The sequence below is a fragment of the Mastigoproctus giganteus genome, chromosome 2, assembly GCF_048544385.1.
Source record: "Mastigoproctus giganteus isolate SK-2022 chromosome 2, ASM4854438v1, whole genome shotgun sequence".
Taxonomy (NCBI): domain Eukaryota; kingdom Metazoa; phylum Arthropoda; class Arachnida; order Uropygi; family Thelyphonidae; genus Mastigoproctus; species Mastigoproctus giganteus.
Window position 1 is genome coordinate 27,468,724 of NC_143576.1, and position 27,718 is coordinate 27,496,441.

A 27,718-nucleotide genomic window follows, 5' to 3' on the forward strand; every position below is an offset into this window, starting at 1 on the left:
ACTCTTGGGATGATTCCTCTCTCGGCAGAATCACATACGCTTTCTTTCCTCGTGTTTTTATTAAAGATAAAAACTTTAACTGGCTTCAACTTGGGTTATTTCCCACTTTCTTAATCACGGGACATGGAATTAATTCTCGTTTATATAGATTTGGACTCGTCCCCTCTCCTCTCTGCTCTTGTGGCTCTGAGGAGACGGTTGAACATATTGTCCTACATTGTAATTTATATGTGGATTTAAGACAACAATTGTCTATCTGTACAAATGTATATAATTTAGATGATTTTTGGCGCCTGGTTGGGTCGGCGGACTCTCTTTCTGCCTTCTCTTCTTTTGCTAATTGTGTCTTCCGGAGAAGAGCGGCTTTATCAAGGAATAACCCTTGATTTCGTTATTTGTTCTTAATATTTATATATATTACTGTATTGATTTTTTTTTTTTTTTTTTTTCGAGAGGAGTTCTTCCTTGCCTAAATTGTCTTGTGTTTTGGACGCAGAGTTTTTGCGTCTTTTTCTGGAGACTTGTTTCAGGTTTTTGCCTGGCCGAGTGGGAGAGATGGACCTCCCCTCTCCCACTTCGAACTCTGTCCGGGTTGCCTGAAATGATTTTCTGTGTTAAATTGTATGTATTTTGTAAATACTGTAATTATCTTGTTAATATCATGGTGCTTTTGTTTGATTTGTTGTTTGCTCTCAGAATTGAGAGTAACTGATTTTATTGTGTTTTAAATCAGCAGTTAATCTTAAATGTTTATATTGTACATTACTTGTGTAGTTAGCTCATTATGTTGAAGAGACAGTTTTTCTCTTCTTGCGTTGTCTGTTTGGCTCTGAGGAGTGGGATGGACCTCTCCCTGCTCCCTCAGATCCAACCTTCAGTTGGCTGTTCTGGTTGAGTGAGATGATTTTCCTCTCTAGCCTGTCTTACTGCTGGCTGCTTTTCTTGCTGCTTGTGTTTTGATTTAATTTTGTTTTCCTGCGGGGCTGATTATTTGTTGTATTTTTCTTTCCTGCCTGATTGCAGCTGCAATCAGTTGGGTTTTTGCTAGTACCATATAGTTCTTAGTCTAGCATTTTTAGTTGTAAATGGGTTTTGGTTCTGAGGGGTGGGATGGACGTCTCCCCGCCCTCTCAGATCCAATTGCTTTGTTGGCAATTGACATCCTTTTTTTTTTTTTTTTTTTTTAATGCTTACCTATGCATTATTGTTAATTCTACGTGTCTTGTTATTTGAAACAAGTTTTGTTTTTCGCAGCTTGTGGTAGCAGCTTTGCACTTGCTGGTTATGTACATATGTTTATAGATTAGATTACTTGTGCAGAGACATCTTCTCTGCATATTAATTAATTATTGTTTAATACTTAACTTATTATTTTGATCTGTTATACTTAGATTTAAATTTAGAATTGCTTTTGATTCGGTTAACTAATTTATTTGTACAGTATTTATTGGTTTTGCCTTTGGCATATATTTGCCTTGGGTGAGTTCTGTTTGTCTCTTTGTGTTTTGTATATATGTTTCTACATTTCTTCTGGATGACTATTTCTGTTAATTTCTTGGTTGACTAATTTTCAGCCAAGATTTTAATTACTTTGTAAATATTGTATATTTTACTCTCTGCTTATGCAGTGTAATTTGTTAATATGTTTACTGCTATGTTTCATATCGGTGACATAAGTATTTATTATTTATCTTAATTTATTCTTTTTTTTTTAAGTGGCTATCTAATAGCCACTTGTACATTACCTATGTTCTTTCCTTGAGACTTTTCTTTTTCCCCTTGTCGGTGCAAGTTGGGCTTCCTTCCCGGCTTGGGGAATCTTTCTTTCAAATGTACAAGCCTTCAGGCTTCAAAATTTTACCTCTTCAAGCTCTCTCGCTTGTTAGATTTTCCAACTAGTGTTTTCCTCTTTCCTGTTTCTTCTTTTCCTGAGAGAGTGTTTTGCTCTCATTTCTTCTTCTACTTTCTTTTCTCCTACTTTATCCTCCCTATTCATTATTTACTATAACCGGGATTCCACTTGTTGGAATCCCACTAAGTGTAATTTAGATAGTTCCTGGAGCGCCTCCACGTGGCTAGGGACGGGAGTCGGGACGCAGGTAGCTTGCTCCCTGCCTCCCGGCTGCTAAGACTCCAGGGCCGGCAAACAACAACCATCACAACACACATATATACTTACACACACACAGACACACACTTACACACACTTGCCGGCTATAAATAACCTACAGATGCTACAGCGGTATATAGGGGTAACCCTGGAGGCCGCAATCAATACAAGAATACCTTGTCCTTTGTCCCTTGTAGTTCCTGGTGTTGATTGCCTGGTCTTGGATGGCATGAATCCTTCAATCTCGAGGAAGAGCGTCTCGCTCGTGAGCCATGCATTGGACGCAATTTTATCTAAGTGACCCTGATGGAAATCATTGCAGTGTCTGCCATGGAGCGTCTTCTCTGCCCATCTTTCTAGATTATTATTGTTTGTGTTGCCAAATATTGGATAAACTTTGACACAGTTTATCAAAAGTATATATTTATTATTGTTTGTGTTGCCATTATTAACCAAAAATGAAATATGTTTAATATTTAATACCCGAAAAACAGATATATTTTTCGGTTATTAAATTATATTTTCCGATTCAAACACGGATTGATGGGCTTTATTGCAGTTGTTTCTTCAAAAAAATAACCCTTCATCAAATTGCATTTTTGAAAGATTTGGGAGAACGATGAAAAGAAAAAGTTAAAGAAAAAAATGATAAAATAATAATAATAAATCCATGACACTGAAAATTTCCCCTACATAATGCACTTGTTTATGTAAGAATAGCCGTCGTGGTCGATGTGTGCGGTTCCTGTGATTTATCAGTGAATTAACTAATTTGATACCACATCATGGTATCATATGTGTATATACAGGGTGTTTCAATTAAAAGGCGCCGCGATTTGCCTTGCTTATTTTTAGTTTTAGGTTATTTATTGTCTTGAAAATCAGAAAAAAGTAAAACCGCAACAGTTATAGCGTGAGTGGGGCGACTTCAACTGCCCTCGTATTGCCAGTACCAGTGTTGTCAACTCTTAATAATACTTCCCACTAGCCACATGCTCAAAATCCGCTATTTTTAACACTTAACACACAAACTTTTTAAATTTTCATTTGGGTTAAATCCTATTAATGAGCGCCATAAAAAAAATTTAAGACCCTACATTATGTCCAGACAAAAACCTCCAAATTGCATATCAAATCCAGTTTTTTTCTAAGGAAGAAGTCAAAAATAACAACTACCGTTTAACGGAGTTGATGAATTTATGCAGTGGCAATATTAATCACTTCATTTCTTGGTTGGCGAAAAATCACATTTTGCAAAGTACAGGTTTTGGTGAAGTTCGCAAACTTGAAATGCGGCTAACAAAAATAAATGCAAAACTGATATGTTTAGATGGGGTTATAAGAAACCTTGCCGTAAAAAACAAAGAGTATTAGACATAAATCATTTTTTGATGATAGTACATTAGCGTCATCTAAAAATTTATTATTTCTATACTTTTGGTCCTAAGATTGGTTTCAAGATCGCATTGCTCTTGATTTAAATATCAATAAAAAAAAAAACTGTTATTGGAAAATGCAAAGATCTGAGGGAGATCTGCATGATATAGTAGTAGTAGTAGTAGTAGTAGTATGTAATGCAAGAAAGCAAGTGTATGAGCTTATACAGCATCAGCCAAAAAAAAAAAAAAAAAAAAAAAATCACACCATTCCATCCAAATGCCTGTTCAGTTCCTCCTTAAATTTATTTAACCTATTCCACAACTACAGATGGAAGTTTGTTCCAGCAATTAACCACCCGCTGGCTAAAGGCAAATTTCTGCACATCTATTCTACATCTGTCTTTTCTTAATTTGAATTTATGCCCCCTTAGGTTCGTAATCTGAACAAGTGGAAGGATCCCATCAGAATTCAGCGTGCTCAATCCATTTAAGGCCGTATACACCTCAGTCAGATCACCGTGCAGGTGCCTAGTCTCCAGCCACTGCAATTTGCAGAACTTAAGCCTCTCTTGGTAAGAGGATCCCTTCATTCCCCTCACCAATCTTGTTGCCCTTCTCTGTACAAACTCAAGCAAATCTACATCCTTCCTAAAATGAGGCCTTGAGACCTGTACGCAGTACTCAAGGCGTGGCCTGACCATTGCCTTATACAGAGGGACAATCACCTCATTTTCCCTTTATCAATAATTGATTAAGATAGTTAACTAGGGGGGTTTCAGAAAATGGAACACCTATCGAAGTTGAAATTAACGAATCAGCATTTTTCAAAAGGAAATATATAATAACCCCAGGAACTCACATCTGATGAGTATGGGCTTGGGATACCCAGGGTCCTGAGCTGGATATCATCATCGTTCTTCTTTTTCTTGGTGATTCCCTTCCACTTCTCTCTCTCTCTCTCTCTCTCAATAATTCAGATTTTTTTTTTTTTTTTTTTTTTTTTTGCAGCATAAGCCTCAGGCTTCCTTGCACCGTATAGCTAATAATAAAATAATAGAGGACGACTAACAGGAACACAATGGGTTTTTGGTGCATTCGAAAGAATTACCAAACGATGTTTTTTTTTCGTTCCGGTAGAAAATAGAGATAAAATAACTCTATTATCAATTATAAGAAAGAGAATATTGTCAGTTTTACCCTAGGGGCTCACATCTGGTGAGTATGGTCTTGGCACACCTAGGATCCTGAGCTGGATATCATCATTCTTCTCTTTCTTGGTGATTCCTCTCTCTCTCTCTCTCTCAGGGTAATTCAGAATTTTTTTTTTGGCTGGTGCAGCATAAGCCTCAGGCTTCCTTGCACCATATAGCTAATAATAATAGTAATAATAGGTACAAGAATCATCAGTGATGGATGGCCTGCATATAAAGATCTCTACCGAGACATTAATTATACCCATGATGAGGTTATTAATCGCTATAATTTTGTTTCTCCAGATGATTCAATTACGACAAAGAAAAATAATCCAATGGCATTCCTGCGCGGTTTCAAAAAAACCGCGAAGGAATGCCATTCATTTCTAATTCATTAGAATTTTTTCCACATTTTTAGATTTGATTCAACAATTTAAAGCTATGAACCAACGGTCATATCGTTTAACGGCGAGTATAACTACGTATTGAAATTGTTGTGATTCCCCTCAGGGGATCCCTGAATAATATAAAACCGATCTTCGCGTTATAAAAAAAAACTATTAAATAAGATATCCCTACTATGTTTACGATGTACTTCAATTATGAAATATTTATATTGTTAAATAAATATTTCTTAATTTAAATGTTACATTGCCAAAATATATAAAATGCTAAACATATTTTAAATTTTTATATTTAAACTCGTTCCGCTAAAAAATCCGTTATTACATATTTTAATCCGCCAAACCTGAAGCAATTCCATTAAATCTAGCGGGAAAACCTCTAAATTGGCAACACTGCCCAGAACTTGTGTATGTGTAAACGTGTACTGAAGAGCTAGCGTCACATACAACCGTTATGTTCTTTACGTTTTTTCCCTTCAAATAAAATCGGCTATGTTCGTTTCAGGAGTACAGTACGTCAATAATTTTTAGGCCAAACTGAAGACGTCGAAAAACTACCATTCAGAAAGAAACAGTTGAAAATTTAAATTTATAAATCGCAAAAATCCATTTTTAATTTTAAAAGGATCGATTTAAACGTAAAATTAATTTCATCTCAAACAACAAAAGTTCAAGAAGATTAATAGCCTAAACCTAAAAATTAAAACACCCACTGTGTGTGGATATATTTATCATTATTTATTTATTATTATTATTTTTTTTTTATTACAGTCCTGAAGACATCTCAATATGAATGATGTACTGAAACAAGCTTTAGATAGTGAATTCTTAGATTTAATTAAAGGTCTGCCTAAAGTGGTAAGGAGGCAAGCATTTTTTGTCATTGTTATCTTCACAAAAATGACTGAGAATTATTATACTTTCAGATATCTCATAATATTTGATTACTTATCATATAATATATTTTGATCCCTTATGAAACCATTTGTCCTCCTTTGGCCACCTTACTATGCCTGAAGTTTTAGTTATTTGACTATGGCTGCATTCATTAGTAATTTGGAGTTTTATTACAATTGACATTTAAATTGGTTAGATGATGGGTGTTGACACATTATTTTTTAAGGTAGAAACATAGTGTAAACAAAATGCTGATTAGCATTGTAAGCAGTGTTGTCTCCTGTATTTCAGACAAATAATTGTTTCTTCTTTTTTTTCCAAATTCAATAATAGTAATAACCATATAGTACAAGGAAGCCACAGGGCTTTTGCTGCACTGGCTGTTGGGGAGAAAGAGTAGATTAAAAACACCCCACAAATTATTTGCATTCCTCCTCGCGTAGGTTAAAGAAAGCTATCTAGTTGATCTTTGAATTTATTCAAATTCCTCAACTACCTGCAAAGGCAGCCTGTTCCAGCAATCAGCAACTCACCAGCTGAAAGAAAACTTCCAACAATCTTGTCTAAACCTCTTCTTCTGTAATTTGAATTTATGCCGAGTTCTGAATTCTCTATAACAGTGAAAATTCTACCTTCATCCATTTTACTAACCCCCTCTCAGAGCCTTGTAAACCTCAGCCAGGTCATGTCTGAGGCACTTGGTTACCAAGCTCTATAACCCACATAATCGGAGTCTTTCCTCATATGATGACCCTTTTGCTGATCTCATCATGCGAGTTGCCTGTCTTTGGACTCCTTCAAGAAACTCAGTCTTTTTTCAGATGAGGTCTCCATACTTGAGTGCAGTATTCCAAATGTGGTCATACAATTGCCTTATACAGTGTGACTATAACCTCCTTATCTCTACAGGATAGTATTCAATAAATCATTGATAGGACACAATGGGCTTTCACGGCTGCATGTTTACACGGTTCAGAAAACTTCATATCTGCCCATATCGTAACTCCCAGATCCCTTTCCTCTTCCACTGTTTTTAATTCAACCCCACCAAGTGTATAATTTATTTTTGGGTTGCTTTTCCCCAAGTGTAAGACCTTGCATTTAGCAGCATTAAAACATAGCTGCCACTTCTCTAACCACCTTTGACGTCTATTCAAGTCATTCTGAAGGAGTGCTGCTTGGCACTAATCATTAACAACTCTGCCAATCTTTAGCATTAGTAGAGGCATATGATGCAAGAAAGCAAGCTTATACAGCATCAGCTAAAAAAAAAATCCTTCCCATTTCACCTATCCATTTGCTCAAAACGTTTGTCTAGTTCTGCCTTGAATTTATTTAAGCTGCCCACTTCTACAACAAGATATGGAAGTTTGTTTCAGAAATCAACTACCCACTGACTAAATGAAATTTTCTCATAATTTTGGCTAGGGGTTCACTTACTTTCTTTGCTGCCTCCTTTAATGTAATGTTTCTTATGTTTATCTTCAACGGTTTCTACTCCACTTTGCTCTCAGTTATTACAAAATTATTTAGCTCACTGGCAGAGTTTAATACACCTCTGGCATTCCCCTCCCTGAATAACCCCTCATGTGTAAATGTAGATGCAAAATATTCATTTGGTGTGCTAGCTACCTGAGCAAGATCATCAACAGTTGAACCATCAATATCAAGTGGACCAATCTGATTCATCCCCTTCCTTCTAGAGTTTACATAAGTAAAGAACTCTTTGCTGTTTTTCTTTGCATCTTTGCCAAAGATTTCTTGTAATCTGCCTTTGCCTGCCTAATGTCCTTTATGACTTGATTACAGACCAGCTTATACCTACTGTAGTCTTCTGTGTCACCTATTAATTTATATGTATGCTATGCATTTTTCTTCTCTGCCACATGTCTCATTAATTCATCTGACATCAATTTAGACCTAAACCTTGAACAATATTTCTTAGTTGGTATGAAATGCATAGTAGCTTCCAAGATTAATTCTTTGAATGCTTCCCATTTAGAATTTACTGTTTGTAACATCAACAGTTGGTCCCACTGTATAGAATTTAAAAACCGTGTCAGACCACTTTAGTCACCTTGATGAAAGCAAAAACCCTTCTCTTTACCCCTGATGGTAGTTACCTCTTTGAGTAAATCCCACATCAGAACACTGTGATCACTACCATTTAGTGGTTCCTTTTTCTGCAGATTCTTAATACATGAAGAATCACTACTTATAATCAGATCAAGAATATTACTCCCTCTAGTTGCCTCCCAAACGTGCTGCTGTAGAACACAATCATCCAATAAATCCACAAAAGCCTTGCTAGTGTGCGAGTATCAAGTTCCAGTCAATTGTCCATTATAAGGCAATCTGATTTACTGGCCCACTATTTCTCTGTACATTTGTTCATTATATTCATCTGAGTCATTAGGCCTATAGCATACGCCTACTCTCAATTTTGCTTTGCCAGTGTTTTTGTCACACCAAACTGACTCAACACTGTACTGTCCACCCATAATATCTGGTTGCACTTCCTTAGATTTTATGTGTTTCTTAACTAATAGCATAACCTCTCCTCGTTTCCTACCCTGTCTATCCTTTCTGTATACATTCTGTACACCACGTCTCTGATATCCCAACAATATCTGCCTTTGATATTTTAACCAACACATCAAATTTATTTCCAAACTCCTAGCATTGGTGTACCCACAAGTATACATGCACTTGTTCTTATTCTTAGCTACCCTAACACAGCCCATGTATTTATTTGTTCCGTGATGACTCCCAGCAATCTCCGAAATTCCCCAAACCTTGTTTTTTTTCACACTTTACATCGTTTGCAAATTTTGACATCATGCTGTCTATCCCTTCATCTGTCATTTATGAAAATGAGGCACAACGGTGGTCTAAGGATTGATCCTTGAGGAACCCCACTCCTGATGTTACACAAATCTGAACCATAACCATTAATCACAACCCTCTGCCCTGTAGTGACCCAGCAATCCATCTTAGAATTTTTCTAGTAATCGAAACATGTTCCAGCTTATACAGTAACCTCTCAGAGGGACTGAGTCAAATGCCTTGCTAAAATCCAAATAAACTATGTTGAAATTGTTCCCTACATTCAGCTCACGAATAACTGTGTCAAAATAGCCTACTAAGTTAGTTAAACATGATTTTCCTTTATGTGCTGTTCAGAATGCCATATCTTTCTAAATTCCTGGATTACACTTAATTGCTGCTAAGATTTTTCCCTACCACTGAAGTGAGACTAAATGGCCTGTAGTTACCAACTTTGCTCTTAAACCCACCTTTCTGTATTGGTGATATGTTGCCACTTCTTCAATCAAAAGGAATCTCTCCTGAATTCAAAGATGCCCTCATAATTAACTTCAGTGATTCAATAAACAACCGGAAAGCCTTCAAAATTACTGGGTATATGCCATGAGCTCCAGGAGCCTTACTTTCCTTTATGCTCAAACGTTTTTCTAATAACCAGTCATCTGTAAATTCAAAATCACTAATTTCATATGTCTCAGCTTTGCTTGCAGAGCTTCTTCTCAACGTGCATCTGTCTTTACTGAAGAAAGACCCTTCATGCTGAGAAGAAGCTCTGCAAGCAAAGCTGAGACATATGAAATTAGTGATTTTGAATTTACAGATGACTGGTTATTAGAAAAACGGCTTAGACCACCCAACATCAGCTGGGTGGTCTAAGCCTTTCCCACATCCAGTGCACAAGAGTCCAATCTGATTCACTTACATGAAAAATTCCTTGTCCCTATCCTTTGCTCTCTTAGCCAGTGCTTTCTCATTAGCATTAGCATTAGTAGAGGCATTTGATGCAAGAAAGCAAGCTTATGCAGCATCAGCCAAAAAAAAAACCCACTTCCACTTCACCCCTCTGTTCATTCAAAATACCTGTCCAGCTGAGCCTTAAACTTATTTAGGCTATCAACCTCCACGACAAGGGATGGAAGTCTGTTCCACCAACCAACCACCCGCTGGCTAAAGGCAAATTTCCGCACGTCTATCCTACATCTGTCTTTCCTCAATTTGAATTTATGCCCTCTCAGGTGATTATTCTGAGCTAGAGGAAGAATCCCATCAGCATTGAGCATGCTCAAACCATTCAAGGCTTTATACACCTCTATCAGATCACCTCGCTGGTGCCTAGTCTCCAGACACTGTAATTTGCAAAACTTAAGCCTTTCTTCGTAAGAGCACCCCTTTGTTCCATTCACTAATCTTGTTGTCCTTCTCTGTACTCGTTCCAGCAGCTCTACATCCTTCTTGAAATGAGGCCTCCAGACTTGTATACAGTACTCTAGGTGTGGCCTGACCATTGCCTTATACAAGGGAATAATCACCTCCTTATCCCTTCTGGAAAAATTCCTGTATATCATTGATAATACTCCATGTGATAATACTTCATATCTGCCTGCACAACCCCCCCTCCAAGTCCCTTTCATTCTCTACCACTGTCAGTGTAGTACCACAGAGTTGATACGTTGCTCTGGGGTTGCTGTTTCCCATGTGTAGTACTTTACATTTGTCAATGTTAAACTTCATTTGCCACCTCTCAGCCCATCTGCTCAACCTTTCCAGATCCTGTTGCAGCAGCATAGTGTCAGTAGTGTCCTTGACAACCCTGCCAACCTTTGTATCGTCTGCAAACTTGGATATTAAGCTTGATATACCATCATCAGTATCATTTATAAATACAGAAAACAATAATGGACCCAACACTGAGCCCTGAGGGACTCCACTAATAACATTAGTACACGATGAGCAGTGTCCATTGATTACCACTCTCTGTCTTCTCCCCCTCAACCACCCCTTTATCCATAGCAGCAATTTGCCTCCAATGTCACACTGCTCCAATTTGTGTAGCAGTCTTCCATGTGCAACAGTATCAAAAGCCTTTCTAAGATCCAAGTATATAATATCAAAGCTATTCCCTGCATCCAGTTCTTTTGTGACTGCATCATAGTATCCAATCAAATTGGTCAGGCAAGACTTCCCCTTAACAAAACCATGCTGTGTCCGAGCTATAACTGAAGTCTTGTCTAAATGATCCTGCAGTGCTTCTTTAACCAGTGCCTCCATTAATTTTCCTGGAACAGAAGTTAAGCTCACAGGTCTATAATTACTTGTAAATGCAGCCTTGGCCTCTCTAACCTTATCTGCCATAACTGTTACAAATCAACTTGTGGCTATTGTAGGCTTCAGTACTTTTCATCACCCTGTAACTAACCCATGCTGTCCCTTTCTGTTCTGTTTGAGTAGCCAGCTCCACATTAATTCATTTCAGCAACCTCCTCCTGCAATATTTTCTTAATGGTATGTATGCTTTCTTCATCTTCCAACTGATGACTAACAAATGATTCCAGAACTAGGAGCTATAAATTCAAATTACAAGGAAAGAAGTTTAGACTGGATTGTAGGAAGTTTTCTTTTAGCTGGAGCATTTTAATTACTGGAATAAGTTCCCTCCATGGGTAGTTAAGGTTGACCGCTTGGAGAAATTCAATATTCATATAGATAGCTACACGAGGAGCAAAACACATAGGCAGCTTATTTTCTTTTTTGTGTGTTTTATTTTGTTTTTGTGTTATATACGAGAATATATAAAATATATATTTTCATAAATATAAAAACACAAAATATATAAAATATATATTCTCATAAATATAAAAACACATTTGTTTTTATTAAATTACTTGAACTTTAGTCACTTACAAAATAGGATACTTTAGGCATTCATTATTTACATTACCTTTTCATAAGGGGGTTCCCATAATCAAGCTTTTTGAGGGTGTTGTCATGAGGAATTGTAACACATTGTATATTAAAAGGTTCTTGCATAAAAGGTTCTATGTTAACTGGATTAATATAGAAACTTCAGTACATAATATTTTATTTATGCAAGATTTAACGTTCCACTTTCATAAATAAAAAATTACCAACTCCAAAGTTGCTACATTTCACTGTGAACATCCTTGTGCAGTGCATTTAAACCAGCATATTTAAGCATTATACCTTAGTTTTCATTAATTCTGACACCATAGTTATTTAAAAAAGAGGACTCCTTTTGTAATGGCCATCCTAATGTTTTAGATTTTTTTTTTTTTTTTGAAGAGCACCGTATTTTTTATAGTTTTAATAAATGTTCATTGGTGCTTTCTAAAATTCTTTAAGAAATGAAAAAAAATTGCATTCTAGTGTAATATCAAATAACTGGAATGTTTGGAGCTTAATTTAAAAAAGTAAATTTATTATCTGTGATGGCAGTATAGGCTAATATGAGCATTGCTTATATTCAGAATTTGTAACCAGTTGCATATGTTTGTATGCTTTTCTAAAAAGAGATTTTTTTATTATTTTTTATTTTTTTTATTTTTATTGTAGGAACTCCATGCACATCTTAATGGCTCAATTAGTGTATCAACATTAAATAAACTTAGACAGGCTAAAAAATTTCCTGAAGATGGAAAGTGTGTAGATATCCTCTCTTCTGTTAATGAAATTAGATCATTGGATAGGTGAGTTAAAAGATTTTAAACTGTAGAACTCAAAAAAATTATGTACCAGGTACATAATGAGTTGTGCCGTTCTACTCTGAGACTGATAGTTTCACTGATAATGTCACAGCGGCAGCTGTTAAAAACGTCTTTACTGCAGGAACTCATTATGAAACTGGTACAGTAAAATAAAACATTACGAAACTGGTACAGTAAAATAAATAAAAAAAAGTATTGCTGCGTTATTTTTATTGAAAAAATAATTTCAGTACAACATACAATGAATGGAATTTTTCATTGTACTAGTGTACAATGAAATAATTCGTATAAAACATATTATAATAACACTAAAATTATTGGTCTATGGTAACTGAAATAAGATATATAATTTTGACACTCAAATGATTTTAATTCCCAAGTGAATACTCCATCGATTATCGTTCCATTATGTGTAGTATTTGCTAAAGTATTTGACTTAATATCTAAATTGAAGCCATCTTTCATAAATTTACAAAACTTCTTTTCAGCCTCAGAATTTAATTCTAGATTGAAATCACCAGCGAGAACTATAGGTATATGATCCAGTGGCCCTTCCAATAATTTTGCACCTTGAATGGAATATGGCATCAAATTTTTGTTTATGAGTATTTGAATTATATCTAACAACATCCCTGGAGTGATGTATATGGCAACGATGAAAATAGATTCACTATTGAATTTGCACAAAGATCCACAAATGTCTCCAATTTCATCTGACACTGCTGTCGCATTGTTGCTATTATGTTGTGCAAAGATATGTGGTGTACTGATGATAGTTGAACCTTCATGTTGATATATCGTGACACCGATATATCAACATGAATTGACACTATGAACATCCAACCTTTAAAATTGAGTCATACATTGGAATGGTTTAAGTAATATATGTTCGTCATTATCCAATCACATTTCACTTAATATCAATATTTTAGATTGCTGTAAGATTGTGTCCATTTCGATATCTTGAACATGGGCCCATAAACTTTGTACATTAATTGACAATATAGATATACCACTGTACAAAATCTTACGGTTCATCCTGTAGAGACGGTAGCTTATTATATTTACTTACATGTTGAAATGCAGTTATGTATTATTATTAGTATGTAAATGTTGAAATGCAATTCTATATTTGAAGAATTTCATTACTAAGTTCAAGATTATTTGATAAACATATACAGAAAGCAGAGTGCACTGAGACTGCTTCTACAGGGATGGGATACACTTAAATAGAAAGGGTGCAAGAATTTTTGCTGATGCTGTCGAGGCAGTGTTAGGTGGGTCGGAAAACTGCTAGTTGGGGGGGATACAAGGACTAATAGATTAACAGTAGCCACTGGCAGAGGTGGAAGTGATTCTTGCACTGCTTCTATTGAAATGAGCAGAAGCCTGAAAAACAAGATGCAGGATATTTCAGAGACTGCTGGGAGTCATTATGGTACAAGTAAACACATGGGTTGTGTTAGGGTAGCTAAGAATAGAAACAGGTGCATGCATACTTGCGTGTACACCAATGCTAGGAGTTTGGTAAATAAATTTGATGAATTTGAGGTATTGCTCAAAACATCAAGGGCAGATATTGTTGGGATATCAGAGACATGGTGTCACACAGATATAAGGAATGCGGAACTGGAATTTGGGGAATACAATGTGTATAGAAAGGATAGACAGGATAGGAGGGGAGGAGGGGTTATGCTATTAGTTAAGAAACACATAAAATCCAAGGAAGTGAAGCCAGTCGACATCGATGGACAGGGCAGTGTCGAGTCAGTTTGGTGTTACATAAGCATAGGGAAATCAAAATTGAGAGTAGGAGTGTGCTATAGGCCTAATGACTCTGATGAGTACAGTAAGATATTGTAGAGAGAAATGGAGTGGGCCAGTAAATCAGAGAGTCTTATAATGGGGGATTTTAATTTCCCAGATATTGACTGGAATTTGTGGGTTGGTCACTCACACACTAGCCAGGCTTTTGTGGATTTATTGGATGATTGTTTTCTACATCAGCATGTTCGTGAGGCAACAAGAGGGAGCAATACTCTTGATCTGATTATCAGCAGTGATTCTTCATGCATTAAGAATCTGCAGATAAATGAACCACTAGGTGGCAGTGATCACAGTGTGTTGAAGTGGGATTTACTCAAGGAGGTAACTACCATCAGAGGTAAAGGGAAGGGTTTTTGTTTTCGTAAAGGCGACTATGATGGTCTGAGACAGTATTTAAATTCTATACAGTGGGACCAACTGATGATGTTACCAACAGCAAACTCAAAATGGGAAGCATTCAAGGAACTAATCTTGGAAGCTACCAGGCTTTACATACCAACTAAGAAATATTGTTCAAGGTTTAGGCCTAAATGGTTGTCAGATGAACTAATGAGACATGTGGCAGAGAAGAAAAATGCATGGAATATATACAAATTAATGGGCGACATGGAAGCCTATGATAGATATAAGTTGGTCTGTAACCAAGTCACAAAGGAGATTAGGCAGGCAAAGGCAGACTACGAAAAATCTTTGGCAAAGAATGCAAAGAAAAACAGAAAAGAGTTCTTTACCTATTTAAACTCAAGAAGGAAAGGGATGAATCAGATTGGTCCACTGGATATTGATGGTTCAACAGTTGAGGATCCTGCTCAGGTGGCTAACAATCTAAACGAGTATTTTGCATCTACATTCACGCATGAGGAGTTATTCAGGAAGGAGAATGACATAGGTAAAGTAGACATTGGCAGTGAGCTAGATGATTTTGTAATAACTGAGAGGAAAGTGGAGGAGAGATTGTTGAGGATGAACATAAAAAAGGCACCCGGGGTGGATGGGATCTATCCAGTTATATTAAAGGAGGCAGCAAAGGAAGTAAGCAAACCCCTAGCCATAATTATGAGAGCTTCTTTGGATTCAGAGGAGGTACCCATAGACTGGAGATGTGCAAATGTAACCCCAATTCACAAAGGAGGATCAAAGGCTGACACAAGTAATTATAGACCCGTTAGTTTAACTTCTGTTCCAGGAAAATTAATGGAGGCACTGGTTAAAGAAGCACTGCAGGATCATCTAGACAAGAATTCAGTTATAGCTCAGACGCAGCATGGTTTTGTTAAGGGCAGGTCTTGCCTGACCAATTTGATTAGATACTATGATGTAGTCAGAAAAGAACTGGATGCAGGGAATAACTTTGATATTATATATTTGGATCTTAGAAAGGCTTTTGATACTGTTGCACATGGAAGACTGCTGCACAAATTGGAGCAGTGTGGCATTGGAGGCAAATTGCTGCTATGGATAAGGGGATGGTTGAGTGGCAGAAGACAGAGAGTGGTAATCAATGGACACTGCTCAACGTGGACTAATGTTATTAGTGGAGTTCCTCAGGGTTCAGTGTTGGGTCCGTTGTTGTTTTCGGTGTTTATGAATGATATTGATGATGGTATATCAAGTTTAATGTCCAAGTTTGCAGATGATACAAAGGTTGGCAGGGTTGTTAAGGACACTACTGACGCTATGCTGCTGCAACAGGATCTGGAAAGGTTGAACAGATGGGCTGAGAGGTGGCAAATGAAGTTTAACATTGACAAATGTAAAGTACTACATATGGGAAACAGTAACCCCAGAGCAACGTATCAACTCTGCGGTACTACACTGACAGTGGTGGAGAATGAAAAGGACCTGGGGGTAATTGTGCAGGCAGATATGAAGTTCTCTGAGCAGTGCAGACGAGCTGCAAGAGTAGCTCATGGTGTCTTGTCAATGATATACAGGAATTTTTCTAGCAGGGATAAGGAGGTGATTATTCCCTTGTATAAGGCAATGATTAGGCCACATCTTGAGTACTGTATACAGGTCTGGAGGCCTCATTTCAAGAAGGATGTAGAGCTGCTGGAACGGGTACAGAGAAGGGCAACAAGATTAGTGAATGGAACAAAGGGTTGCTCTTACGAAGAAAGGCTTAAGTTTTGCAAATTACAGAGTCTGGAGACTAGGCACCGGCGAGGTGATCTGATAGAGGTGTATAAGGCTTTGAATGGTTTGAGCATGCTCAATGCCAATGGGATTCTTCATCTTGCTCAGAATAATCACCTCAGAGGGCATAAATTCAAATTGAGGAAGGACGATGTCGGATAGATGTGCGGAAATTTGCCTTTGGCCAGCGGGTGGTTGGTTGGTGGAACCGACTTCCATCATTTGTTGTTGAAGTTGATAGCCTAAACAAATTTGAGGCTCAACTGGACAGGTATTTTGAACGAACGGAGGGGTGAAATGGGAGTGGTGTTTTTTTTTTTTTTTTTTTGGCTGATGCTGAATAAGCTTGCTTTCTTGCATCATATGCCTCTACTAATGCTAATGCTAATGCTAATTACCACAGCAGCGTTGCCCATGGAGGCACAAGTAACATATGTTTTGTGAATATTTGATACATTACAAAAGCAATTATACGTTTCCATCAGTAATTTAAGAGTAAATGTCTTTCCACAGCCAGCAGGTCCAGTGAGAAATACTTGTATCGGTTCTTGTATCTGATTATCAATTTGACGATAGATAGCTTCAAGTAATAATGCTCGTTGTTCTTTATCAGTACTACTCACCAAATGACAGTATTCTTCAGATGGTAAGACATTCTCTCGCTTCCTAATGACAGATGATAATTTATCCATCATCACTATTCTGATCTCCTCATCAATAGTTTTCTTGTCAGTAAAGAAATCATCATTAATTTCTTTTCATTTAAGAAATTCTTCATTTTTTTCCACCGCCAGGCTATTTTCATCATTCTCATCAAATTCGATACAAAGTTGCCTACAAATTGCTAGCGTCTTTTCAATATATCAGATTCGAACTCTTTTCTTCTCAAGATAATTATCTCTGTGTTGGTTTCATAAAGTTCAAAGTATTTATTTTCATTCAAAATTTTATTCTCCTCATTGATAATTGGTATGTGTAAAGTTACCATTTCGCATATATGTTCATGAAGACGTATTATAATTCCGATACTGAATTATTTTAGGAAATTGTCTTTTCACCCATCCCCCATTTCCTTTTTGATAATGAGCAGTAAATTGTGCAAGAGTTATATCTTTTAATGTTTCACCCCGTTTTTCATATTTACAAAAAATACTATCTTTCCATATATCCAAAGACTCACTGTCAACTTGTTGTTCATCCAATTCAGCTTTTGATTTACGTAATTTCTGATGCTAATGTGGCCATACCATTGGCACGTATTCAATCGCTCTTAAAGACACGGACATTGGGTATCGTAATAAATACCAAGCTGCCTCTTGTGAACTCATCTCCACAGAATTCAATACATCTACACTCAATGCTCGTGTTATATCCATATCAGGATATTCTTCTTGTAGTTCTATAATTTTCCTCTGCAGGTTGCTTATTCCTCTGTTACTTTTATTCACATATTCAACTACATATGCTACACATGAATATTCTTCTGTGATAAATTGTAAATCCAAATTAGTCTTGAGCACTCCTAAAAATCCAAGGATTGTAATTATTCATAAATTTCTCTTCTATCTTGCATTTAAGAAATACACAAAGTTGTTTGATACCAGCCCTCAAAATATTTAGATATTCTTCTTCTGATTAGCATCGATTTGATTTAAGGAATTCTTCAAAATTAACATGATTATCCAATTCTAATGAGTCGTGCATTTTACGACATTCATTTATATATTTTATTCTTTTTTTTGCAATAAGCTAATCTTCGATTGTTCTTTTTTTTGCAATTTGATTGTTCTTTTTTTATTCTTTTTTTTTGCAATAAGCTAATCTTCGATTGTTGTCTGGGGTCATCGGTATCAATATATGAGTTTGCAATATTGGCCAAAAAGGTGCTTCAAATCGACATTCACGTCGGTTTGCATTATTATTTTTATCACAGGTAAAAGTATGTTTATGTTGCTGTAAATTTTAATAATCTGAAGTTTTCTCTATAGAACATAATGCATCTATTATTTGAATTGCTTCTTCCATCGCACATTATTTTTCTTCTAATGGTGCATTGTTCAACCATAATAATATATGTGCACGTGGATTTCCTCGATGTTGAAATTCAATGCATTTAAAGAAATTCACAACATAATATTTTCCAAAAGGACTATAGGTTTTCAATTTTAAAATTTTGAGTATACTCTCAACAATTTTATTAAAGTATATGGCACACGTTACGTGGTCTTCATTTATTAATGTACCTCTTTCCATGTAAGGTAGATCCATAACTTCATTAGTTGTAATTTCTCGTTTATATTTGAATTTGTATAACATACATGTAATACAGACCATGTTGGTTCACATTCACTCAACGTCAAGAACATTGTAGGTTTTCCTAATTGATGAATCATGGCAAACACATCTCGTTTACATTGACTCCAATAATATGCTGAATTGGGAATTGATTTTAGAAATGCCAAGTTAGACTCTAATGACTTGTTTATAAATTCTTTCGATTCCAATATAGAACGAGTAATGTTAGGTGTTATTCCTACTGATTTAATTGCAATTTGCAAATTTTCTGCAGTACGCATTCGGATAATTTTCATTGCCACATATAGCAAATGTTGGGGAGTTACTCCATGAAAATCAGATCTACGAATTTCACTCAATGCCATCATAAAGGGAGTAATTTTCAATCCATTTTTAAATTTTCGTGCATGTCCCAAATATATAGCTGGAAAAGAAAGTTCTTCTGCATGTATATCAAATATGAAACTTGTTGGAGATGATTTCTGACCCTGTGCTATACATAAATATTTATCTTCAGACCATAATAATGTTTGTTGTTGAATTAACAATAGTTCATCATCATTGTTGACAGGTTCCACAATTTTATCTGAATGTTCCTGTTCACTATCATCATTTGTCCCCAAGAAATCGTCACTCACTTTTATGCTGTAGAATTTATACAAAGGTGAATTTATAAAATACCATAACCATATTTTCACTATGTTATTCTCCACACATCCTTGTAGATATGATGATTTATGTATGAGTCTTCATTTTATATGTATATTAATGGCATAATCGTCATCTAATTCTCTAGGTAATTGATGAACTATCGTATGTACGTTAAGTGGTACATTTATTACTTGCCCAATGATCCCATATTGTCCATGTTCATAACATAAATGACGAATTTGCATAAAGGGTAATCGTGGTGATATCAAACACTCAGTTCCAACATCCAGTGGAGGCAAATGAGTAGGATATGTTGGATATATAAATCCATTTCACGTGGCCATAATTGGTATCCGCCCCTCTTTTAATGAAGTATGACCTGTATTACTCATCACGAACGTACTCACTTCTTGTAAATGAAATTCATTTTGAAGTAATTCAATTCATATGAAGTTGTTGGAAATGGTTTCAAATCTAATTGAAACCATAAACAATCACAAACATTAGCATTAGCATTAGTAGAGGCATTTGATGCAAGAAAGCAAGCTTATGCAGCATCAGCCAAAAAAAAAAAAAAAAAAACCACTTCCACTTCACCCCTCTGTTCGTTCAAAATACCTGTCCAGCTGAGCCTTAAACTTATTTAGGCTATCAACTTCCAAGACAAGGGATGGAAGTCTGTTCCACCAACCAACCACCCGCTGGCTAAAGGCAAATTTCCGCACGTCTATCCTACATCTGTCTTTCCTCAATTTGAATTTATGCCCTCTCAGGTGATTATTCTGAGCGAGAGGAAGAATCCCATTAGCATTGAGCATGCTCAAACCATTCAGGGCTTTATACACCTCTATCAGATTACCTCGCTGGTGCCTAGTCTCCAGACACTGTAATTTGCAAAACTTAAGCCTTTCTTCGTAAGAGCACCCCTTTGTTCCATTCACTAATCTTGTTGCCCTTCTCTGTACTCATTCCAGCAGCTCTACATCCTTCTTGAAATGAGGCCTCCAGACCTGTATACAGTACTCTAGGTGTGGCCTGACCATTGCCTTATACAAGGGAATAATCACCACCTTATCCCTGCTAGAAAAATTCCTATATATCATTGACAATACACCATGAGCTAATCTTGCAGCCCGTCTGCACTGCTCAGAGAACTTCATATCTGTCTGCACAACCACCCCCAGGTCCCTTTCATTCTCTACCACTGTCAGTGTAGTACCACAGAGTTGATACATTGCTCTGGGGTTGCTGTTTCCCATGTGTAGTACTTTACATTTGTCAATGTTAAACTTCATTTGCCACCTCTCAGCCCATCTGCTCAACCTTTCCAGATCCTGTTGCAGCAGCATAGTGTCAGTAGTGTACATTACAACTAAATCCAAATGGGTTTTTGTACACTAATTTTTCAAACTCACTGTCAGCTCATGTAGACACTATAGGGATTTAATCAGGAATCTCATTATTAGCCATTTCTAATTTTGCTTTTTTTTCATGCACGGTATTCCTTCATTCGTTCTGCTGGAGTTTTAGATTCCTGATAAGTATCAGGCATAGTAGAACTCTGTGGTTGAATTTCATTATGATTCAGAATAGTTTGAATTTCTAATTTCCCTTTCTTCCGTTCACGATATTCCTTCATTATTTCAGCTCGAGTTTTTTTGGGTGCAGTTTGAGAACTCCCAGGCATAACGAAACACTTGTTGAATTTCATCTGGATTCACATTTCTGTCCAACTTCCCTTTCTTTCACGATATTCTTTCGAATGCTGGGCTGTAGATTTTAGTACAGTGACTCACGTATTAATCATTATGCTGATATAACAACTTAGCGCGTGACTGCTCAATTGTACTTGTTGTGTCACTGTAACTTGTTTTCTTGGGCGCATGCGTTGTACTTGCATCACTGTACACAACAAATACAATGCATGCGCATCAGATTTCGTGACGATTTCTAGGTAACATAATGCTTTTTTCCAAATAATGCTGTTAAAAATGTTTTTAACATCAAAAATAATCTTTTAGATAATTATGGAAGTCCACAGATAAAAACATTTAGGAGATCATCACATCAAGTGGAAACAGTATTTGTGTAAATATGTGTGTGCCTTATGATGTAGTTGAAGCTAAATTACAACCAGTGTATTTTGAAAACATTTAGAGCAGCTCCAGAGTGAATAGCAATTGCAGCTTTATTGGAACATTACACATTAGAAGCAAAATAAGAAACCAGATGACAGCAAAAATTGTCATCATCATCTAGTTTCTGTCCCTGCCCCCATGGAGGCAGGCTATTATCTTCTTTCTAAGACTACCAAATTCAGTTACTTCACTTAGATTTATCACTTGGAAAATTAAATTTAAATCCCCCACCCCCATACAATTTTTTAACATGAATGCACAATAACTAAAAGTTAACCTATTAAGCTGGTATTTTTAGGTAAGAAATTTTAATTTTGCATGTGTTTTTTAATTCTTTTTTATATATTTTATTCTTTTCTTTTTTTTTTTTTAACCATTTGGATGAAATTTGGAAGATGGCAAATAGTTTTACACATTGATTAAATGATAATTAAATATGCTGTTAAACCAAAATAATTTAACTATTTTGCCATCAGTAGATGAAATGGGTTAAATGTTTTCAATGGCAATTGCACTGTTGCTGTCTTTTTTTAATAGTGCTATACTTTAGATTAAAAAATATTAAACAGCGATGCTTCATATACTTAAAAAATAATTTCAGAATTATCAGTTTGACAGAAGCTTACACTTGAAAATGAAACATGTTTACAAGTGGGAATCCATTTTGTAATATAGTGTATAAATAGGAAATAAGGAACGAATCAGCCACCTAATCTAACTGCCACCGTAGCTAAGTGGCCATTAAGAGGGTGTGGAAAAATTTTTTTTTTTTTCTTAACAGCATCCTGAAAATCATTTCGTATATAATAGAGGCATGGGATGCAAGAAAGCAAGTGTATGAGCTTATGTAGCATCAGCCAACATCTCTGAAATCATTTTCAATAGGAAAATAGTGTAATGCAACTGGGTCAGATGCTTGATCAGACTATGGGGCCCCCTCCCTACAGTGGTGTAGTACTTTAGGTTATGAACAACACAAGTGAATTGTATAGTATTTCAGCATATTATGGAGAACACTAACTGCAATTAGGAGCAGCAACTTATAAAAATACCGAAACTGTTCTTCATTTTATGCACACTTTGGATTCTTCCTTTAGCAGTTTTGGCCATTCTAAATGTGGTTTCATCTTTGAAAATAATCACATGCTGTTGTTTGCAAAACATTATAACTGATTATATAGCTCAACTGATAAATATGGTAGCTGGTTCACTTCTCAGAAGAAAATGTTTAGTTTTGTGAGTGTCCTGTGCATGATTAATATTTCATTGATGTATTTTATATTGCATCTCTAATCGAGGTGAGCCATTGAGAACTGAACAAATACAGTAATTACTGTTATTTATAAAAATTTTGTATAATTTGAGGGAATATACCACAGAAGAGAATAAAATAGTTCAATGGTCTGCTCTTTGGAAACCAAAGCAATAGCTGGTCCCGCTCTGTGAGGTATAGAGTTTGCTTCTGCTAGTGTCTTGTGAAATTTGTTTTCCCTTAAACTATATTTTTATGTCTCTCTTGGGAATATGATCACACTCACTTTATATCTGAAACCATAGTATAACTAGGCAGTAAATAGAGATTGCACTGTATTTGATTTTCATCATATGCATTATTTTCTTGTTACCCCTCACATTTTATGATTGTAATTTAACATTTGGACACTAATGTTTTTCAGTGTTTATAATAAGTTTGAGTATAGAACTGTGTTAATTCTAAATTCTTGTACTTTTTATATTTATATTGTCAATCCATATTCTTTGTAATGGTATTGTCTTTTAGTTTATGTATAGTCATTGAATACTCTTCACATATATAATCTATATCTTTACATCTCTGTTAATGTGTATTTGGTTAATGAGAACTAATTCAATATGTTGTCATAGGCTGCAGAGGCTAACAAGGTATTATTATGTGTCTCAGGACCATTTTGAAATTAAATAACACTCACTGCAAATAAATTCATTAATTCATTCATTTGCTTCCTCAGTTTTTAAAGAAGAAGGAATTAAATTGGCAGTTGATTACCAATGTATAGTTATAAATTTTAATTAACAGATGCTTTGATGTGTTCAAGATGATTCATGAAGTTACTGACACTCCAGAGTCAATATTTGAGGTAAGCATCTAAAATTTTTCTCTCTCTCACATGCACGCACACACTCTCTGTATGCATATTCTTTATAACAGTTGTATCATAAAAATAGTGAATGGTTTCCTCATCATAATTTTTTTTTTACACCAAAGTTCTTTGTATAGAGAATACAGACATATTGTTATTATTTTTTTTAATTTTAATATATTTGAGTCTTGTAATAACACACTTTGGCAAACAGTTTGATAGAATTCCATAAAATAATTTTTTTTATATATCATAGATATTACAGTCGTTACTTTACTTTTTTTGGTACCAGTGTAATCACTATTTATGTTTGAGTAAGTAGCCATGTTAATTCAGAATCGCTATATTTTTGCCTTCATATTATCACTCCCTATTTTTTGGTGCAGTATGCCTTTCATTTTATGTACAGTCTTAAATGTCATTCATAATTTTGATATCATATACTAGGATTTTAGGAAAGCTTTTGATACTGTTGCACATGGAAGACTACTGTACAAATTGGAGCATATGACATTAAGGGCAAATTGCTGTTATGGATAAAGGGGTGGTTGAGTGGTAATCAATGAACACTGTTCTTCATGGACTAATGTTACTAGTGGAGTCTCCAGGATTCAGTGTTGGACCCATTGTTGTTTCTGTATTTATTAATGATGTTAATGAAGGTATATCAGGCTAAATGTCCAAGTTTGCAGACGATTGGTTGATTACTTGTTGTGGGGGTTTAAAGGTGCATAAGCTGCTTTTACTATAATACATCTATTTGCAGGCGATATGAAGACAGTTAGTATAATCACTGTCCTGCCCACACAGGAAGGAAATAACCTGAGTTCGAACTGACAACATGAGAAATTTTTATGGTTCTGTTTCACAACATGGCTGAGTTAGTCAGTCTCGGGTGAGGGTAGCTTGTTTTTTCCAGCCAGAACTTGGACTTTTTGTCCAGAACACACCAAATTGATCAGAGAACACATGCATTGGCAGGGTTGTTAATGACACTAATGACAGTTTGCTACTGCAACAGGATCTAAAGAAATTGAGCAGATGGGCTGAGAGGTGGCAACTGAAGTTTAAACATTGACAAATGTAAGTACTGCATGTGGGTAGCAGTAACCCAGAGTAACACATCGACTGTGTGGAACTACACTCAGCATAGTGGGGAATGAAAAAAACCTGGGGGGGTAATTGTGCAGTCAGATATGAAGTTTTCTGAGGAGTGCAGACTACAAAAGTAGCTTAGGTGTCTTTTCAATGATACACAGGAATTTATCTAGCAGGAATAAGGAGGTGATTATCCCCTTGTATAAGGCAATGGTCAGGCATACCTTGAATACTGTATACAAGTCTAGAGGCCTCATTTTAGAAAGGATGTAGAGCTGCTGGAACAAGTACAGAGAAGGGCAATGAGATTGGTGAGTGGAACAAAGGGTTGCTGTTATGAAGAAAGGCTTAAGTTCTGAAAATTGCAGTGTTTGGAGACTAGGCACCTGCGAGATGATCTGATTGAGGTGTATAATGATGGGTTGAGGTGTATAATAATGAAGCTCAATGCCAACGGGATTCTTCTTCTTGCTCAGATTTCGCACCTGAGGTGTCATCAATTCAAATTGAGGAATTGATGCAAGGCTCGTGGGGTAGAATTTTTCGCAGCATAATCTGTGCTTGTTTAACAGGAGACTGCTTTTACAGGGATGGGATACACTGAAATAGAAAGGGTGTAAGAATATTTCGGATGCCATCAAGGCAGTGTTGGATGGGTCGGTGAAACTGCTGTCTTGAAGCATACACAGACTAGTACTTCAATAGCAGCTATAGGCAGACGTGTAAAAAATTCTTGCATTCCTTCTATTGGAACATGCAGTAGCCTGGAAAAGAAACTGTTGGGAATTTCAAGGCCTACTGCTGGTCTCATTGAAAAAGCAAATACATGGGCTGTGTTAGAGCTACTGAAAATAAAAAGAAGTGCATAATACTTTAAACTTGCATGTACATTAATGCATAGTAAATAAATTTGATGAATTTTAAGTGCTGGTTAAGTCATCAAGTGCGGAAATTGTACGGTTATTGGAGCATGGTGCCACTCGGACATAAGGGGCACAGGATTTGGGTATGAGTACAATGTATACGAAAAGGACAGGCAAGTCTGTGGGGAAGAGTTGTGCTTTTGACTAAGAAGCACATGCAGTGCATTCAGTGGACATGACTGGCCAGTGCAATGTTGAAACAGAGTTCTGTGTGACATAACCACTGGAAAAACAAAAATGACAGTAGGAGTGTGTTGTAGCTAATGACTGTGATAACAAGCAATTACATAAAGTGGGCCAGGAAATCAGATTGTCTTATAATGAGGGGGGGGGGTTAACTTTTCAGATATTGACCGGAACTTCTGGGTTGGTCACTCGCATAGTAGCAAAACTTTGTGGATCGATTAGCTCACTGTCTTCTACACTAGCATATTAGAGAGGCAATAAGAGAAAGCAGTACTCTTTATCTGATTAGTAGCAGTGGCTCTTTGTGCATTAAAAATCTGCAGATAAATGCTCCACTAGATAGCAGTGATCACAGTGTATTGATGTGGAATTGACTTAAAAATGTAATTACTCTCAAGTGTAAAGGGAAGAGCTTTTGCTTTCATAGGTTAACTCCGCAATGCAATTAACTTGTTAACAGGAGAGACTGCTTCTACAGGGATGGGATACACTTAAATAGAAAGGGTGCAAGAATTTTTGCTGATGCTATTGAGGCAGTGTTAGGAGGGTCGGAAAACTGCTAGATTGGGGGGATATAAGGACTAATAGATTAACAGTAGCCACTGGCAGAGGAGAAAGTGATTCTTGCACTGCTTCTATTGGAATGAGCAGCAGCCTGGAAAATAAGATGCAGGATATTTCAGAGACTGCTGGGAATCATTGGGGTACAAGTAAACACATGGGTTGTGTTAGGGTGGCTAAGAGAAAGAACAGGTGCATGTATACTTGCGTGTACACCAATGCTAGGAGTCTAGTAAATAAATTTGATGGAATTTGAGGTATTGCTCAAAACATCAAAGGCAGATATTGTTGGGATTTCAGAGACGTGGTGTCACACAGATATAAGGAATGCAGAACTGGAATTTGGTGAGTACAATGTCTACAGAAAGGATAGACAGAATAGGAAGGGAGGAGGGGTTATGCTATTAGTTAAGAAACACATAAATTCCAAGGAAGTGAAGCCAGTCGACATCACTAGACAGTGCAGTGTCGAGTCAGTTTGGTGTGACATAAGCATTGGGAGATCAAAATTGAGAGTAGGAGTGTGCTATAGGCCTAATGACTCTGATGAGTATAATAAGAAACTGCACAGAGAAATAGAGTGGGCCAGTAAATCAGAGAGTCTTATTATGGGGGATTTTAATTTCCCAGATATTGACTGGAATTTGGGGGCTGGTCACTCACACACTAGCAAGGCTTTTGTGGATTTATTGGATGATTGTTTTCTACATCAGCATGTTCGGGAGGCAACTAGAGGGAGTAGTACTCTTGATTTGATTATCAGCAGTGATTCTTCATGCATTAAGAATCTGCAGATAAATAAACCACTAGGTGGCAGTGATCACAGTGTTCTGAAGTGGGATTTACTCAAAGAGGTAACTACCATTAGGGGTAAAGGGAAGGGGTATTGCTTTCGCAAAGGCGACTACGGTGGACTGAGACAGTATTAAATTCTATACAGTGGGATCAACTGATGATGTTACCAACAGCAAATTCAAAATGGGAAGCATTCAAAGAACTTATCTTGGAAGCTACTAGGCTTTACATACCAACTAAGAAATATTGTTCAAGGTTAAGCCTAAATGGATGTCAGTTGAACTAATGAGGCATATGGCAGAGAAGAAAAATGCATGGGATACATACAAATTAACACGTGACACAGAAGCCTATGATAGATACAAGTTGATCTGTAACCAAGTTACGAAGGAGGTTAGGCAGGCGAAGGCAGATTATGAGAAATCCTTGGCAAAGGATGCAAAGAAAAACAGCAAAG

At 36.4% G+C, this 27,718-nt stretch overlaps 1 protein-coding gene across 1 annotated transcript in view; it reads left to right on the forward strand.

The window, feature by feature from the left end:
* Window positions 1–5,865: 5,865 nt before the first annotated feature.
* The window catches only part of LOC150089231 (N6-Methyl-AMP deaminase-like), a 93,493-nt gene continuing 71,640 nt past the window's right edge, over window positions 5,866–27,718 (forward strand). Inside the window, exons 1-3 of the mRNA XM_090389916.1 lie at window positions 5,866–5,944; window positions 12,380–12,513; window positions 23,635–23,695. Of these exons, the coding sequence (XP_090246042.1) occupies window positions 5,876–5,944; window positions 12,380–12,513; window positions 23,635–23,695 (264 nt within the window). The 5' untranslated portion in view covers window positions 5,866–5,875. The remainder of the gene's footprint in view (window positions 5,945–12,379; window positions 12,514–23,634; window positions 23,696–27,718) is intronic.